This window comes from Pteropus alecto, unplaced genomic scaffold (assembly GCF_000325575.1).
Source record: "Pteropus alecto unplaced genomic scaffold, ASM32557v1 scaffold71, whole genome shotgun sequence".
NCBI lineage: Eukaryota > Metazoa > Chordata > Mammalia > Chiroptera > Pteropodidae > Pteropus > Pteropus alecto.
Genome location: NW_006433024.1, coordinates 9,766,615 through 9,783,917, shown reverse-complemented (window position 1 = coordinate 9,783,917; position 17,303 = coordinate 9,766,615). Strand labels below are relative to the sequence as shown.

Genomic DNA, 17,303 nt, shown 5'->3' with positions numbered 1-17,303 from the left:
CCTGAAAAATACCATGCTCTTCCATGTTTCTGTACATTTGTGCCTGTAGAATCTTTTTGCTTGGAACACGTGCTCCTCTTTTGTCCTCTTCGCAGATTTATCTTCAAAGACTCACTTCAAATACCACTTTTCCATGTAATGCCTTCTTGATGCCCTCAACCAAACTATTTCCTTCTTTATGCTTTTATACATTCCTGTAATATAGCACTCATCATATTATATCGTAATTATTTCTTACACAAATTTTTTCTTATTGGATGCTAACGAATTTGGGAATTGGTAATCTCTTGTCATCTCTTTATCTTAGAAGATTTTTGGTAAATAAGTAATTAATGAAAACACCCTACTTCTGGTTGGTTAGTTCATTTATTTAGTATACTCTTTTTAAGAGCAAAGATCAAGCCTTCTATTTTTGTGTTTGCCTGGTGAACCCAGCATTCCATAGCCGCAAATAGCATTCCCACCTTGGCTAATTATCTCATCATGGAACTAGGGGAAATACACCTTAATGGACCGGTAGTATTATCTTGATATATGAAATATAGTAAATTATATTGATAGGTTTAAAAATGGATTTTAAAACTATCAGAAAAGTAACTTGCTTTGATGAAATATGTATACTGAATTTTCTGTTTCATATTTCTTATGTTAAGGAATTAAAAGAAATAACCTCAGACTTGATAAAGTCCAAAGTCACATGTCAATATAAGATGGGAGAAGAAAACATCAATTTAACAATTAAAGAACAAAAATTTCAGGAACTTCAAGAAAGACTCAACATGGTATTTAATTCAGTGCATTCATGTTTATAAAATATTTTAGTAAAAGTTATGAGAATTTTAGGATTATAGTACAAAAATGTTCCTTTTTGTCAAGTTAATATACATAAGAAAAAAGTATTAATGAATCTTTTTAAGTTATTAGATTTTTACTATTATCAGCAAGACTTTAAGACAATAAAATCTGGCTATAATAATTTTATTTCTACTTTAATACAGTGTCAGATCATCTTATGGTACAGTGGTGTCTCCAGAAAAGCTTTTGGAGATGAGGAATTTAGTACTTTTTAACAATGATATTTATAAGTTTGCACCAGCCTATATTGGGTATCTAATACCATCTTCACTTCACTTGAGTCACTGCTTCAACAGCAAACTAGTGTTGGTACTCAGGAGTAATAATAGATCATGACACTCCCAAATTTGTTGAGCACTGAATCGAATGTAGAATTTGCTGACTTGTATCATAACCTAAAATTATTCAATTTTTTTAAGGAATTGGAATTAAATAAGAGGATTAATGAAGAGATTACCCGTATTCAAGAAGAAAAACAGGCAAGCAATCATAAGATATTTTGGAAGATAGTAAATATTTTAAAAACCAGATACAATGTGGGAAATAATCAAATTAAGTTAAATAATAAATGGAATCATGTCTAGGTCAAGTCCTACACATAGTAAGCACTCAGTGTTTGTTGAATGGGTACACATGTACCTTTTTAACCAGGTCTCACATATACTCCCATTAGGAACAAAATCAGAGGAGAAAAGGGGAGATGTTCATCAAAGGGTACAAACTTCCAGTTATAAAATGTGTAAGTTCTAAGGATTTAATGTACAGCATGACTTTAGTTAACATACTATATTATATACTTGCAAGTTACTTAGAGAGTAGATCTTAAATGTTCTCACCACACACAAGAAAAACAATAATTATGTGAGGTGACAGAGATATTAACCTTGTTGTATTAATCATTTTGCAATGTATACTTGTATCAAATCATCACCTTGTACACCTTAAGCTTACACAATGTATGGGTCAATTATATCAAAGCTGGAGAAAATATTACATTAAGATATTTTATGAGTAAATAACAAAGAATAAACATAAGTCAGTTTTTTCCTTGATATTTTAGATTTGGCAGATAATTATTGAAGCGTATGTATGCTTAGAACATGTTTATAGGATATTATACTCATTTGAATTTATGTATATTATAATTGTTTTATTTTTTTTAAAAAAAAGGTATATGAAAGAAAACTTGTCCTGTTTCTTTTTTTCCTCTTCTGGTTTTCTTCCATTTGATTCTAAATATATACTGTGACATCCTAGCCCATTAGCAATATGATATTTTAGTAGTGATATATTTACTAGTTTGGGGGCAAGCCAACAAAAGTTTTAGTTTTGAATTTTTCACATTTTTCAATAGTGTCTCAGAATCCATGGTCCATTTTAAAAACTAATTATTTGAGGAACTCTTGGAAATGGTACTTTGTAAGAAATCATATAATATAAATTCTTTTAGATGTTAAATTAATCAAATGTGTCATTAATATATTCTTTATTATGGGTTGTAATTAAACTATAAAAATAAGAAACTAGAAAGTGTATTTTAAAATTGAGTTTAGAAACATGCCTACTATTTTAAAAATTTTTTAATTGATATACTTTTTTTTAAAAGGATGTCATCATTTCTTTCCAACATATGCAGCAGTTACTTCAGCAACAGACTCAAGTTAATACTGAACTGGAAGCAGAATTGAAGGGGCTAAGAGAAAATAATCAGGTTTTATATGTGTGTGTGTGTGTGTGTGTGTGTGTGTGTGTGTGTGTGTAGTTTAAACTATATTCCCATCTAATGAGTTTTACCTGTTTAGTTGTACTCATCTGTCCAACTTTATCTGAGATCACTTTGAATTTTAGGAGTAGGATATGGCCTCTTTCATTAACTTGGTATCAACGTGTAAAGTAATGACCATATTTTTTAAACATTGAAGTCACTAGTGAAATGTTCAGTTGTATCAGGTGTTCAATTTAAATTTGTAACAGATTGAATGGGATTTTTTTTTCTTTGTCTTAGAATTATAGCCAAGACCAAAACTGAAAATAAAAGGTGACAGGTATTGCCACATTCTAAGAGAGCAATCAGCTCCCAGTAATTGGGGGGCAGATCTCTCTTTACAAGAATATGATAGAACTGGCCCTGTTACCTCAACATCATCACCCCATCATCTTCTTTCTAGGATATGTAAGAAAATGATTGGGGAGAGGAAGAAGTTATGGTCACTTTGTTTTGAGAGTAAGGGTTCAATAAGAGAGGCTTTTCTCTTACATACCTAGTGAAGGGGCACGTATTTCCCCTCATGAAGCTAAGTGAAGGAGTCTACAGGAAAATCACTTGTAAAGACTGGGGTACAAGAAAGGGAGGGTGAGACTGCCATCTGTTCCTTAGATGGATACTTGAGATGCTATAGAATCCTGAACGTCCGCTCTGGTGTTACCAGTAGAGTAGTTCATGTGGAAGAACTTGACACATTTTCGAAGTTTGGAAGTGTATCAAGAACATATGCACTAATGCCCAGTTATAGTCAAGAAATTTCAAGGAGGAAAGTTTTTGTAGTAATCTGTGCCAGTGTATTATGCTTGGTCCAATATTATATGTACCTGGAAGGATGTAGAAGAGAGAACTTTGGTGGTTCCTTGGCTTCCTAGGAAGGAACATGGAGGTTGGTGAAAGAGGGGGAGCTTCCCTGTGTTCTACTGAGCCAGGTGATGTCCAACTCAAGAGAAGAGACTGGGGACATGTTCCACTGGACTGGCCATTGGAAGGTATCTATACCTGTCTGAAGAGATTCTGGTGATAAAGGGTGATGCTGGACATTTTGCAAGGAAACTAAAGTCACCTCCTATGTGAAGACCGCCATCAGCAGAAGCCAGAGCCAGCTTCATGGTTATGTAATCAGGTTATGTATACATGGTTATGTATGCAGTTGCATAGGGACCCATACTCAGAGGGCCTTGTGCTTTAGGTTTTATGTCCTGTGAGTCACTGTCTTGAAATTTTTATTAATTTTTATCTTTAAATTATGTTTTGTAAATTAAATCTTTTGGGAAGGGTAAATTTATCTGATAATGCATTGGAGGCTTGGAACCTCAGATCAGGGATTCTTCTGTCTCCCACTGCCTCCCAGGACCAGTTCTTGGCTGCTGGCTCTTCTGCCTTTTGGTGGGCCCTGCCTGGCCTCATCTTCCCTGCTCCTGTCTTGCCACTGCCGTGATGACTGGGTCACACTGGTGGGGATAGGCCCGTGTTCTACTGTTGCTCTTTACCTCTGGTGGAAGCCTAGATATAGCAGAGAGGGTCTGGGCTGAGTGCATGGGCTCTGCAGCATCCTCTGTCCCAGGTTGGCAATACTTTGGCATTTTAAGTAGGTGGCTACGCTGGGTGAGAGTCCCCATTCCAAATACTGAGGTACATTTCTGCCTGGCAGTTGCAATCCGTTGGGGGTTACCCATCTGCCATGAGTTGGGGCAGAGGGCCCATAGGATGGGGAAACTGACTTCCCCACCCCAGCCGGGACATAGTACATGAGTCCAGCCACTTGGAGGAGGTACAACCCACTAGCAGGTAGATCATACTTGTGCTGAGTCATGTGGTGAGGCCTTTAGGCATCTGTGAGGATCTGCATTTGCCCTGTAAGTATCCCCCTGCCCAGGGGATCATGACATGAAATAGAAAATAAAAGCCCCATGACAGATTGACTGGAAGAGATAGGGAGGAGGGAGTTACTGTGAAGAAAGGAAAAAGTTTTATTATTTAGTATCTTTAACAGTACTTTTTCCTGCCTTTTTTCATTTTGCAATGGGTTTCACAAATTATGGTGAGTCTATCACCATTGAATGAAGCCAGACCTGACCTGAACAATGCAAGATTTATCTCACCATTAATGTTCTATGACTAGTCACGTAGAGTTTCGCCTTATTTCTCTTGCCTGCTCCAGAACTATAGGAGTTAGACCTAGAAGAGGGAGAGGGAAGAGTCAAACCTCTCCCTCCTCTTAACCTCTTCACCTCCAATAAAAGACTAGTTAAAAGCATTTCTCTGAAAGTCGAGTTATAAGAAAGTTTCCCCCCATCTCCTCTACCCACCCTACAGATGGATAACTATTTCTCTGATGTGTTGAACCTTCTCTCCAGAAACATAATTTACCCACATTCTTTATGAATAGCAGTTATCAGGATTGTCTCCTAATACATTTAATGGAGTTGAAAGAGAATTTTAATCTCTGATCAAAGTATCAGAGATTAGCTAGTCCAATCATTTCATGATGAGCTAGAGATCTAGGAAATGTAAGCTATGTAGTTCAAGGCCTCATAATTAGTGAGAAATCAGGATGAAAGCTTTGTCTATTCCAGTACTGTTTCTATTCCAGTACTATTTCTACATTACGTTGTTAATGTATTTTTCTTAGACTCGTGAGAGCTGCCACTTTTATTAGATCAGTTATATGGAAACCACAACTTTTAAATTGCCTTTCATGAATGCTAAACCCAATGTTTATGTATTACTGAATTCTACAGGGCCTATAGTAGTCATAAATATATATAGTCATGTCTTTCATTGAGTTAATGATAACTGTAACTGTGGTTCCAGGATATTTTAACTATATAGGCCAATATCTTAGATAATCCAAATGCCTCTCTCTTTAACTAGCATCATTATTAGCTGAGCCTTGATAGTACATAGAGAAACTAGATTTTATATAGTAAAATTTCAAAGTATTGGTAAGAACAGGATAGAATTGTCAGCTTTTTATTTTGATACGGTACATTAAAAAATAAACAATACCATCATCATTTTCATTTTATAAAAGAAAACTTTTTTCCCCCCTCTTTAATTCCTCCGCCCCCACTTTCACCCCTGACCTATGGATGTTGCCGTTTCTCCTTAAGAACTGGATCTCTGAAGGTGGGGCATCCCCTCTCACATGCTTGCGGCATGCACCCGGTCCTGGCGCACTCAGGGTCCTGGCTGCCCCGGGGCCTGGTGCACCGGGTTATGGTCTGTGGTTCCACCTGGGGCGCGAACCCAGGTCCTTCTGTGTATAAAGCAGACGTACTAACCACTACACTATGAAGCCACCCTTAAAGGAGGATATTTTAACATTAAAAGTATATTAAGGATATAATCTCAGGAAAAAGTATGGTCCATTACAAGAAAAGACATTTGATGACCTTATATTGACATTTTTTTTGCCATGAAATTTTGTCATGAATCAGTACTTGTTTGCAGACTGGTGTTTGAGAACCACTGATATATACTATAACAAAATGTTGATGTAGAATTGTTGCTAAGGATTACACTGCATAGATATCTCAAGTGTTTTCTCAAGGAGCATTCTAATTGCACTTGTACTACATACTAGTACTACCTGTACTACAATTACTCTTCATAATGGTGTACTCGCTTTCAGTGCTCTGCAATCATGCTGTCATCTGTCTTCCCCTTTTTAATAGTAGAATTTGGAGCACAGAAAACTAAATTCTCATGATAGAGAAAATTTTCTACTATGACTTAATTATAGTTTAGTCCAGATGTAAGTATAGTTATTCCTCTATAGTCATAGTATTAACATAGTATTAACTAGAATAACTTACTTTGTTTTTGGTATATTAAAGTATTAAGATGGTTTCATTTTGACTTTCTACAATGTCCATTTTTTCAGAGAGGGTTTTTAGATTTGTTAATCCAGAAGCTAGTAATACCAAATAATTTCCTGATAGAGTATAAATTCCACAAGAACAGTAACATTTTCACTAATGTAGTATAAAAGCCTAGAAGAGTATCTGGTACATAGTAGGAGCTCATTAAATTTTATGAAACTAATGAATGATTAACAGTGAATAAATTCAGACTCTTTGTTAAGTTCAGATATTGCCAGGTTAGGGCTTCTAGTTAAACCTATTCAATCGAACCCACACATTCACTTGTATTTCCTCTTGAAATTGCAATAAAATGGCATTACTAAATCTACAAGGACAAGAAAATAGAGGAAACAATAAAAAAGTTTTAAAAGTGAGAACCAGATGGAAAATGAGTAATTTACTTAGTATATGTGATATGAGAGAAAGTAGAAACCCAAGTCAAAGATGCAGAAATGGTCAGGATTGTAGGCATTGTGTGCCTTTAGAAGTAGGGCACACAACTGAAGCCAAAAACTAGAAGGTCTATGTAAGAAACTATCACACCTCCAGATTCTCTTCCTAACCCTGCACAAATTGGCACTGTCTGTCTCCTACTTGGCAGAAGATTGGAGGTTTACTTTGGAGAGTTTGAGTGATACCTGAGATTAGGGAGATCCAGTGGTGTGCTGGAGACAGCTTGTACCCAGGGGAGCTAGTTGTTAGAGCTGTTGTCATTTTGTGAGCTGGTTGTTAAAACAGTGTTAGCTTGAGATTGACCATGGTGGGAATATTTAACACTAATGAAATTGGCAAATGCTGCAAATAGGCTTTATTATTTTTAGAGCCAATTTGCTATACGTATTTTAAAATGAGATAGATCTATATATGATGTGGAAAGTAAGCAAGACATTGTTCTTTTTTTTTTTAATAAAGCAGATTACAGAACAACATGGTATATATAATATGGTCTCATCTGTATTTTAAAAATGTATTCCGTAAACTTGTATGCTTATAATGTATTCTGTAAACTTGTATGCAATTTCTGGAAGGATACACAAGAAACTGCTCCCCTCTGGGGAGGGAAATTGGAGAACCAATAGAGGAAAACTTTACCTTTTCTTTCTGCATCCTTTGTATACCTTTTCTTTCTGCATCCTTTGTATAGCTTTCTTTCTGCATCCTTTGTATAGCTTTGTCTTTTTACAGGAGTTTTCTTGAACTATCAGCGGACATTGAAGAAACCTAATATTAATGACACTTATTTAATAACTTAAAAACCCCATGTCTTAGAAAACACTTAGTAGTATTTTTACTCTTTAAGGGTTTTTTGGGGGGAGAGAGGTAGTGTGATGGTGGTTATGTTATGTTAATTTATGAAGTAATAGTTAATATAGTAAATATTGAAGCTCTACTAAAAAAGTTAATTTGAAATTAAAAATTAAAATTGTATTTAAAGGTTTTCTAGCCAGTTAATTTCTCAAATAAACAGATACAGAAAACATAGTTAAAAATTTTTAGTAGGGTTAGGCTGATTATGCTACATTTCATACTTTTCAGTGCTGTACTTTATATTACTTTTTCAGTACATTAAAACTTATGCAGTGAAACTGAATAATGGCAATGTTTTTATACCCTTTTATAGCCATTTCTTTTTCATAACCTCCCCCTATTTCCTGTTAACTAAACTATAAGCACCTTTCTGTTAATTTATGAAAATTATTGTTGAGATAGCACATTATCACTGATCTGTATGGCACTTCCAGCATGTTAAAAGCAAAGGTCCAAGCAACATAAAACACATCAAAATTCATTAATGTGGTATTGATTATTTTTTGGATAATTAATTTTATTGCAGACCCTTGAAAGAGATAATGAGCTGCAAAGGGAGAAGGTGAGAGAAAATGAAGAAAAGTTCCTTAATCTCCAAAATGAGCATGAGAAAGCACTTGGAACTTGGAAAAAGCATGTAGGTTTATTAAATGTTAAAATATTAAAATATTTTAAGTTGTAGACATTTAAAATAACTATTAAATGTTTTCTTAACAATATTTTCTTAATATTACAAAAATAATGTAGGAATATAGTCAGACACATTTTATTCTTGCATTTTCATTTCCAAAAAGTGAATCCTTTTTTTAAATCTAAATTTAATTTAATTTTTTTAAATCTAAATTTCTTGTGATGCTTTCATGCATGAAAAACAACACATACACATGTGTATGTATGTGTTGTGTATGTATATACACATATAATTTTGGATGACTTCCCATATGTGACAAAGAAAAATTACCTTTTCATAAAACCATTGATAGTATTTTAATAAATGAATAAAATAATTATATAGGTATTATTGTTAGCTGATATATTTAGCTTTCCTCAGCAGTTTTGTCGAGATGCAATAAACAATGCTATTTTCTTATCTGTTTATTTAATACTAAATTTTAATTTTAATGAAGTAGATAATAAGTGTAAAATGATGTAAATTAAAGTGTATAATGGTTCACTTTAAAGATTGATGAACCCCAAAATTGATTATTCTATTTTAATATCTATTTTCATTGCCTTTTAATTTTTTTTTTAACACCTACAGCACCTGGTCTTCCTAGGTAGTCTCCCATCCAAGTACTAACCAGGCCCGATCCTGCTTAGCTTCCGAGATCAGACAAGATCAGGCACGTTCAGGGTGGCATGGCTGTAGACACCTTTTAATTCTTGTACAAGAATTAACACAATAGAAGATCAATATTTATGAAATTATGAAAGCTATATTTTGGGAGAGTAAGATTATATTTAGGCTATTATACTAATTATACTGTATTTTAATACTATGCTAATATATTTTTATACTGATATACCATATATTTAAGTACTTGATGACATCTTCTATAGGTGATTTTGTTTAATATAAATTGTTATATAAGTAATTCTTGATTTTTCAATTACTTTAGGTAACATTCTCTTAATTTGTATTTTGGAGAGATCAAGTCTTCATTGATGAATTTGATAAGCTTTACCCAGATCTCAAAAAATATTTTGTAATTAATTGTATCTGAATACTAAAAAATCCTTAATAATTTTTATGCTAGTAAAGTTTATTACTAAGCACCAAGCATAGTAATATTCATTTTAGCTTCACTTAATCCACATTGCATCCCAACACTTCTTTCACATTTCTGATGTTTAAAAGATCATGGAAGTGGTACAGTCAGAATAAGGAAAAACTATAAAGTGAAAAGAGAATATAAACTTGAATATACCAACCATGCCAAAAAATATTAGTTAAGCTAAGAAAATTAAACATTTATTTTTCCTGATGAGACCACAACCATGCCCCTTCCTCAAGAAAATCAATCACATTAGGAAAGAATAAACATTCAGCTTCACTGTGAGGCCTGTCTATAAATTTGAATAAAATTGCTTTCGTCTTAGGATTTTTAGCTTCTACAGTTATTTTACTTTGATATGCTTTAGTACTAAACAGAAAATAGATAAGTTTTTTGAAAGCTGCTTTGGTTCTACAAGAGTTTTCTTGAATGGAGGTCAGGTCTACTCATTAATTGTATTTCTATCTCTGTGTAGGTTTTTCACCATTCTTGAGTGGATTGCTACTGAGATTGGATCTAGATGGGTTAAAAAATAAAACAATAAAATGAGGATGTTCAGAAATTATTAACAGAATGGGGGGTCACAAAAGAAATTTAGTTTACAGCACTTGTTGAGCATCTATTAAGTGTGAGGCACTATTCTAGGTACTGAATTTTTAAATATGCCTAAAATACAAATAATAATAAAGAGCTCACACTTTCAAAGGGAGAGATAACTATGAAATTAACCATAGCACGGAGTGTTTTTAGTAGTTTCAACAAATTACTGTGAAAGCACAAAATCATGTCATTTAGCTAGGTTGGAGGTTTTAGAAAAAAGATGAAGAATTTGGCCTTGAAAGATGAACAGGTTTCACCAGGCCATGGATGCCGATTTCCTACATTTCTCATTTCATCCTGTTGGCATTCCATTTAAGAAAGGGAAAAATCATGGAGGCAGGCTGCATTTCAAGGGTGATAAATAGTTTGATCTGGAATATGACATTGGAAAATAGGTTGAGGTTGCTTTCTGAAGGGTCCCTTACTAAGGAAGTTGAATTTGATAAGTAATGGGAAGCCACTGATAATTTTAAAGCAGTGACATAGTCAGATCTGCATTTTTAGAAAAGTAAGCCTTGCAACAGTATGGAGGATGGTTTTATGGAGAGACCAGTAAGAATAGTATTGCAAATCTAACCGTGAGCCTATGAGGGTGTGAATTTGGGCAATAGAACAGAGAAGAAGAGGGGTGGAATTGGCAGTTAGTAAAATTTTATATATAATGAGTTTTAGAAGGAGAAAGAAGTCAAATATGTCTCTGAGATTAGTATACCTAGTAGAATGATAATGTCACTGACTGATACAGGGAATATGACAGGAGAAGCAGATTTGGTGGATGAAAATAATGAATTGGGAACTGCTGAATTTATGGTACCTGCAGGACACCTAGCTTGAAGTGCATTCCGTGCATTTGAAAATGTGAACTTAGGAGAGAGGTTGGGAGATGAGATATAGATTTAAGATTTATTAGCATAAAGATGGAAATTGAAGGTATAGATATTATAAGATCATCTATGGAAGAAGTGGAGATCTTGAAGAGAAGGCTAAGAAGAAAGAGCCTCGAGGAATGGCAGTATCATTTTTTGCGTGTGCACACATGCGCGTGTGTGCTACAGAGCTGTTAAGTGGTATAAAACTTGGAAAAAATCCTTTTGCTAATTTGCAGGTGATAGCTGACAAAAAATCAGAACAATTAAATAGGTTATTAAGGAGCAATGGGAGGTTAGAATTTGAAAGTTAGCAATTGTGGACTTTAAAAATTGAGAGGGAATTGAGTCGAGAGAAAAATAGGATTGTGAGAATATTTGTGAACCGAGAAAATGCTGGTATAGCAGGAAAGATTGAGAATAGGTTTGAGGGAAGAGATCACTGCTGGAGCTAGGCACAAAGGAGGATGGGATAAGGACACATGCTGAGTTGAGTCTATTACCTTGAAAAGATAGATTGAAAGATGGTTAAAATTAGAGAAAATGAAGGGAGTGTAATAGGTGAGCTCATATCTGTTAGCCTCTTCAACAGGGTTCCCGACCCCAGGCTGCAGACTGGGTACTGGTCTCTGGCCTATTAGGAACTGGGCTGCACAGCAAGTGAGCGGTGGGTGAGTGAACGAAGCTTCATCTGTATTTGCAGCTGCTCCCCAGCTCTAGCATAATTGCCTTAGCTCCACCTCAGATCATCAGGCATTAGATTCTCATAGGAGCATTGGTCCTTGGTGTCTAAAAGGTTGAGGACCACTACTCTGCAAGGAATATAATATGCATTTGTAGAATTTTTGGTAGTTAAAAAATTGTTCACGAGAAACTTTTATAATCTTTCATGACAAAAATGTATCTCCTCAGTGGAACTTAATTTATCTCATATCTGAGGTCCCCATGAGAGTAATCCAAGAAAAAGATTATGAAATTTTATAGCCAGTGAAAGCCTAGTTTATAGATGTAAATATTAGGCTGCAGAATCAGTTTCTGTTGTACTACTTAGTGCTCATCAGTACTCTTCATCTAGTTGAGTTAAAATCTGTATATCTAATACAACAAGAAAATAAAAAATTTAAAAAGCAGTGAGGTATAACTTACAGAATTTTTATGGTTAAAAATAATTTTCATTTGTAACAAGAGGTAATTTAATGTAATAGTTAAGAACACAGCCCCTAGATTTAGTTTTGCATTTGATAACCACTTTGTATCCACCTGATCTTGGTCAAGTTACTAAATGTCTGGGAGCCTCACATTTCTCATCTGTAAATTGGAGACTGAATATACTTCATAGGATATTTGAGTATGAAATTAAGTACTCAGCACAGTTCAACAAATGGTACCTTTTAATATTAGTAATTACTTTAAGATTGTTTTCGTTTTTTACTGTTTCCCAAAATGTGTTTTCATATAAGACACATATAAGTACTCATTTTGATTATATTTTATATTAGGTTGAAGAACTTAATGGAGAAATTCATGAGATTAAAAATGAGTTGTCATCACTTAAAGAAACTCATATCAAGTTACAAGAACATTACAATGAATTATGTGATCAGAAAAAGTTTGAGGAAGACAAGAAGTTTCAGGTAAAATTTAAGTATGTTGGGGGTAGTCTGCTAAAGAAATTGGGACAAGGGTCCCCTTTTCTCCACATCCTCACCAACATGTTTTTGCTGACTTTTTGATAATAGCCATTCTGACTAATGTGAGGTGGTATTTGATTTGCATTTCCCTGATTACAACGTTTCATGTCTGTTGACCATCTTTATGTATGTCCAGTGTGGAGAAATGTCTCTTCGTGGCTTCTGCCCATTTTTTGATCAGGTTTATTTTTTTGTTGTTGAGTTGCATGAATTCCTCATATATTTTGGATATCAACTCTTATTGGATATACCATTTGCTAACGTATTCAGGAGGATGTCTTTTTGTTTTGTTGATGTTTTCCTATAGCTTTTTAGTTTTAGTCCCATTGTTTATTTTTGCTAGTTTACTACCTATGTTTTCTTCTAGGAGTTTTATGGTTTCAGGTCTTACATTTAAGTCTTTAATCATCAACTCACGTTAATCACTTTGTCTAAAACCCTTGACTGACTTATTGACTTCCTGGTAGCGTTGGAGCTCCTTAGCATGCTATTCGGACCTTGATGACCTGGGCCTAGCTTATTTCAAGCCTCATTTCTCACTATTCTTCTAGCATCTAGCTCTAGCTGAAGTAAACCACAAGTAGTTTCATGAAAAGACTAATTTTGCTTGCTTTTAAGCACCTGCATGTGCCATTTTTCCTCCTTGGAGTGCCTCCTTATCCCCTTTAAAGTTGCCTGTTATTTCTTTTCCTGTCTTCCCCACTGGACTGTAAGTTTTTCAGGCTAGGGACTGTATTTTTTTTGTTCATCACTGATCTTAAAGCCTAGTGCAGTGCTTCCATGGAATATGTGCTCGATATACAGGGGGAATAAAAGGATGTTGAACTGATTAACTATTTTAAAGATACACAAAAATACCAAACATTCAAAACAATTTGCCTGCCATTACTACATTGCTTTTAATGAAGGAGTGGTTATTACATATGTATGCTATTATATAATAATGTGGAATGCATGTTTGAAAATATCTAAAGGTCTCCATTTTGCTTAAATATGATATACAAAATGAATTTAAAGTGATCGTGTTTGAAAAGTATATTAAATTTAGTTAAAAATATCATTTGGCTTTCAAATAGAAATTGTCGAATGGTTGAATGGAAACAAGAGTCCACTTTTATCAGCACAATTTGTTTAAATGTTTTATACTTTTTAATGTTTTTATATTAGAATAGAATCTTTTCTATTTTACACTAGAATCTTCCAGAAGTAGATACTGAACACAGTGAGATGTCAGTGGGAAAATTACAAAACAGCATCATACAGAAATGTAATTCTGGGCAAGAAATAAGAGAAGAAAGTACTGGGAGTTTTTGTTTAGATACTGAGTACAGAAAACAGGAGGAAAAGAAAGAAGGCCCACTTATAGAAGAAATCATTATAGAAGGTAACCTAAGATTATATTGGTATTTTCTAATTTGTACATTGAGCTTTTTAAGGGAATAGCAGCTACAGTCTTTACTTCAAGGACCTTGTAGTGTAGTTTGAGAAACACATTTTAATTTGTATATATCTTTAAAAAAACAGGCTTCTTTTGAGCTATTCTTTACAGTCAGTATTTTTGCAAAAAGAAATACATTTCTGCCTTCCATTCTCATCACTTACACCTTTGCTTTTCACATTCTAGTTTCTGCCTTCACTGCTTTGCTGAGAATGTTCTGTGGGCCACCGATAACCTTCTGATGACCAAATCTAGGGCACTTTTCTTAGTTCAGATGACCTTTCTGTAACCGTTGAAATAATTTACTAATTTACATATGGCTCTCTTACATCTTGAAAGAGTTGTTTAACGGCAGTACTGATTGTTTGAAGGTGTTCAAACCTAGACTGAACAACCACTTGGTGGAGATGTTGTAGAGAGAATGAATGATTGGACTAAAAAAAGCCTTGCAAGCCCTGAACTTTGTATTCTAGATTATTGTAACCATACTGAAACTTTGAAATCTATGGTTGAAACCCAGATAAATAAAATTAATGTCTTAAGTAGATATTCTGTACAGTTGTCCAAAAGTATTCCAGAATTCAAAAATATCCACGGGGTAGTGAATAAAAAAGCGATAATTGTTAGTCTTAAAGAAATCAGCTAGTAATTTCTGGATCTAAGTAGTAATAAAAATTAAGAATATGTTACCTGTTAGGATAAATTGATTTTTTCAGCTATGTGTTTATCTGGAATTTTACTATTATGCCCAATAGGAAACACTAGAGAAATAACAAACGTTTTGTAATACCCTCAACCTATCTCTCATTTTAAACCAAGAACTATGTTTGCTTTTATGAAATAAACATTTAATATGGGTAGAGCCAAATATTTTAGCACGGTAAATATATGCTTATGAAAAAGGGAACTCAGTATTTAGGTAAAATTGGTGTTATTATGTTTGTGTAATAATTGGCCAATGAAATGTTTAAGGTTAAATGTTTTTATAAAAATAAGGTGATACAAATGTCTTATAAAAGCAGGCTTTAGTGTATAAATAAAAGTTTACTGTGTTCTCATTATGACAGATTTACAGCTTTCTGAAAAAATATCAAAGAATAAAATTGATACTACTGTACCTCAGGATGGAAATCAAAGTGAAATCTCCCTAAGCAAAACCCTCTGCATAGAAGAATTAATTAGTCAAGGGCAAACCTTGAATCCTACTGACTTCAGAAAAGCAGTTACTACAGAAATAAAAGACGCGGTGGGCTTGGAAAAAGACAGTGGACGTACAGAATTTAAATCAACAAATAATTCTTTTTTAGTGGCAGATATATCAAGAGAAACAGAGAAGATACACCTAGAAATAACTAAAGGATTAGATCTTCACTCTGCAGATGTACATCTGGAGGTTGAAAATAACAGAACATTATTTAACAGTATCTTAAATGAGATGGCTCACAATACAAATCATATAAAAGATACCTCTAAAAACGAACCATTCAAACAATTCAGATTGCTTCCAGGGACTCAAGAAAATGCCACAGAGAAGGAAATTACAAATAGTGACCAAACCAAACTAGGAGTTTTGGATTCATTTCTAGATGTAAAAAAGAATCCTGTTCAGTGTCAGAAATACAATTTACATGATTCTAGTAATGTTATCTTGGATGATAAACAATGTAAAATAAAACAAATACAACTGTTAAATAAAAAAAGTGAGTGTAGCACATTGCCGTTTAAACAAATTTCAGATGTTCAGCAAGTCTGTAATGATACTTCAGAGAAACCTGAACTAAATAGTCCTTGTGACACAGCAACCAACCATCCTATTTCATCTGCTGTTTTCAGTGATAATTTGGAAGTACTTCTTAAGAATTCAGATAAAAATGTTAGTATTATGCCTATGATGGTGAAACCCAATTTAGGCCCTGAGAAAAGAGCCATATGTAAAAATCTGGATGATACACAAGAGAGTCAATTTAAGAATTGTTTGAGATATTTAGAAAACACTGTGAACATTTCCTATCTTCAGGTCAACAATGAGAATATACATGCTTCACAAGCCAGAGATATGAAAACTGCTGTTCATACAACAACTTCTACCGAAATACAGTTTTCCAATAGAGAGAGTCAGATTGATGGGAATCAGATAACTGAAGCCACGAGAAATGATGGCTTCCTTTTTGTGGATATTAATGAAAGACAACATACATTGTTAAATAATACAGAGAAAACGGAATCATTAAATGACACCGTTTCAGGAAAAATTTACAGTGATGGACAGCTGGAAAAATCATGTTCATTTCACATAAAGCCATCTGGAGATTTAGTAAACAGAAGTGGAAGGTCAGCCTTTGATCTTTCAACTTCAGATAAAAAAACTGAGAAAACTCCAGTATATGTGAATGTTTTAGACCCCAGTCCTTGGTCAAAAGTAAATCAAACTGAAAGTCAAACAGTGAGCACTTCACCTTGTAGCATTCCTTCATTGCTGAAGGAGAGTCCAATAGGTCCATCAGAAAACAAGATCGTTTCAGTGACACTCTGTAAAAGTGTTGGTGTGGATGATGTCAGGACAGATACTGGACCAGGTAAGAAAACAAAGTTTATGTTTCCTTAAAATTTCTTAGTATTCTTGGTAAAAATTCTCCAGATTGTGTTTAAAATGAAAACATTAGTATTTTTTTTTTTTTTGTCTAAAATACTCCCTTATATATATGTAAAAGTAGATAAGATTTTATTTAAATGGGAGTAGATTTTCAGTCACATCTGAACTAGTATTATCAACATATACTGAAGTACAATTGCATTTTGGAAATTTTTAAAAATCTCATCAAGGAACTGAAAATAACAAAAATCATAGTTTGGGGTGATTACTTTTAAATTAGTAACTTGGGAGATAACAATGAACAATAGTTTAAATATGATCATGAGGAAAATTTGTCACAGCAATCTCACAGACAAAATTGTTTAAGTTGTTAAAGACATCTTAGATTTTCAGGGTCTTTGCCTGTTTAACTCATTAAATGTGCATTTAGACCCATTAAAGAAATGCAGATCATAAAGAAAGCTTTGCATAGCCCTCAGATGACATAGGCTTCTTTAAGAAAGAAAAGAGAAAAAACTGGGAAAAGCAAAATAAGTATCTTGTTTA

General features: G+C 33.9%; 1 protein-coding gene and 1 pseudogene across 1 annotated transcript in view; one reads left to right on the top strand and one right to left on the bottom strand.

The window, feature by feature from the left end:
- CCDC73 (coiled-coil domain containing 73) overlaps window positions 1-17,303 on the top strand; it is a 66,999-nt gene that overhangs the window by 44,012 nt on the left and 5,684 nt on the right. Inside the window, exons 9-15 of the mRNA XM_006908007.3 lie at window positions 654-782; window positions 1,275-1,334; window positions 2,462-2,566; window positions 8,321-8,431; window positions 12,535-12,669; window positions 13,921-14,110; window positions 15,232-16,740. Coding sequence (XP_006908069.1) covers window positions 654-782; window positions 1,275-1,334; window positions 2,462-2,566; window positions 8,321-8,431; window positions 12,535-12,669; window positions 13,921-14,110; window positions 15,232-16,740 — 2,239 coding nt within the window. The remainder of the gene's footprint in view (window positions 1-653; window positions 783-1,274; window positions 1,335-2,461; window positions 2,567-8,320; window positions 8,432-12,534; window positions 12,670-13,920; window positions 14,111-15,231; window positions 16,741-17,303) is intronic.
- LOC112476756 lies at window positions 9,047-9,165 on the bottom strand (annotated as a pseudogene).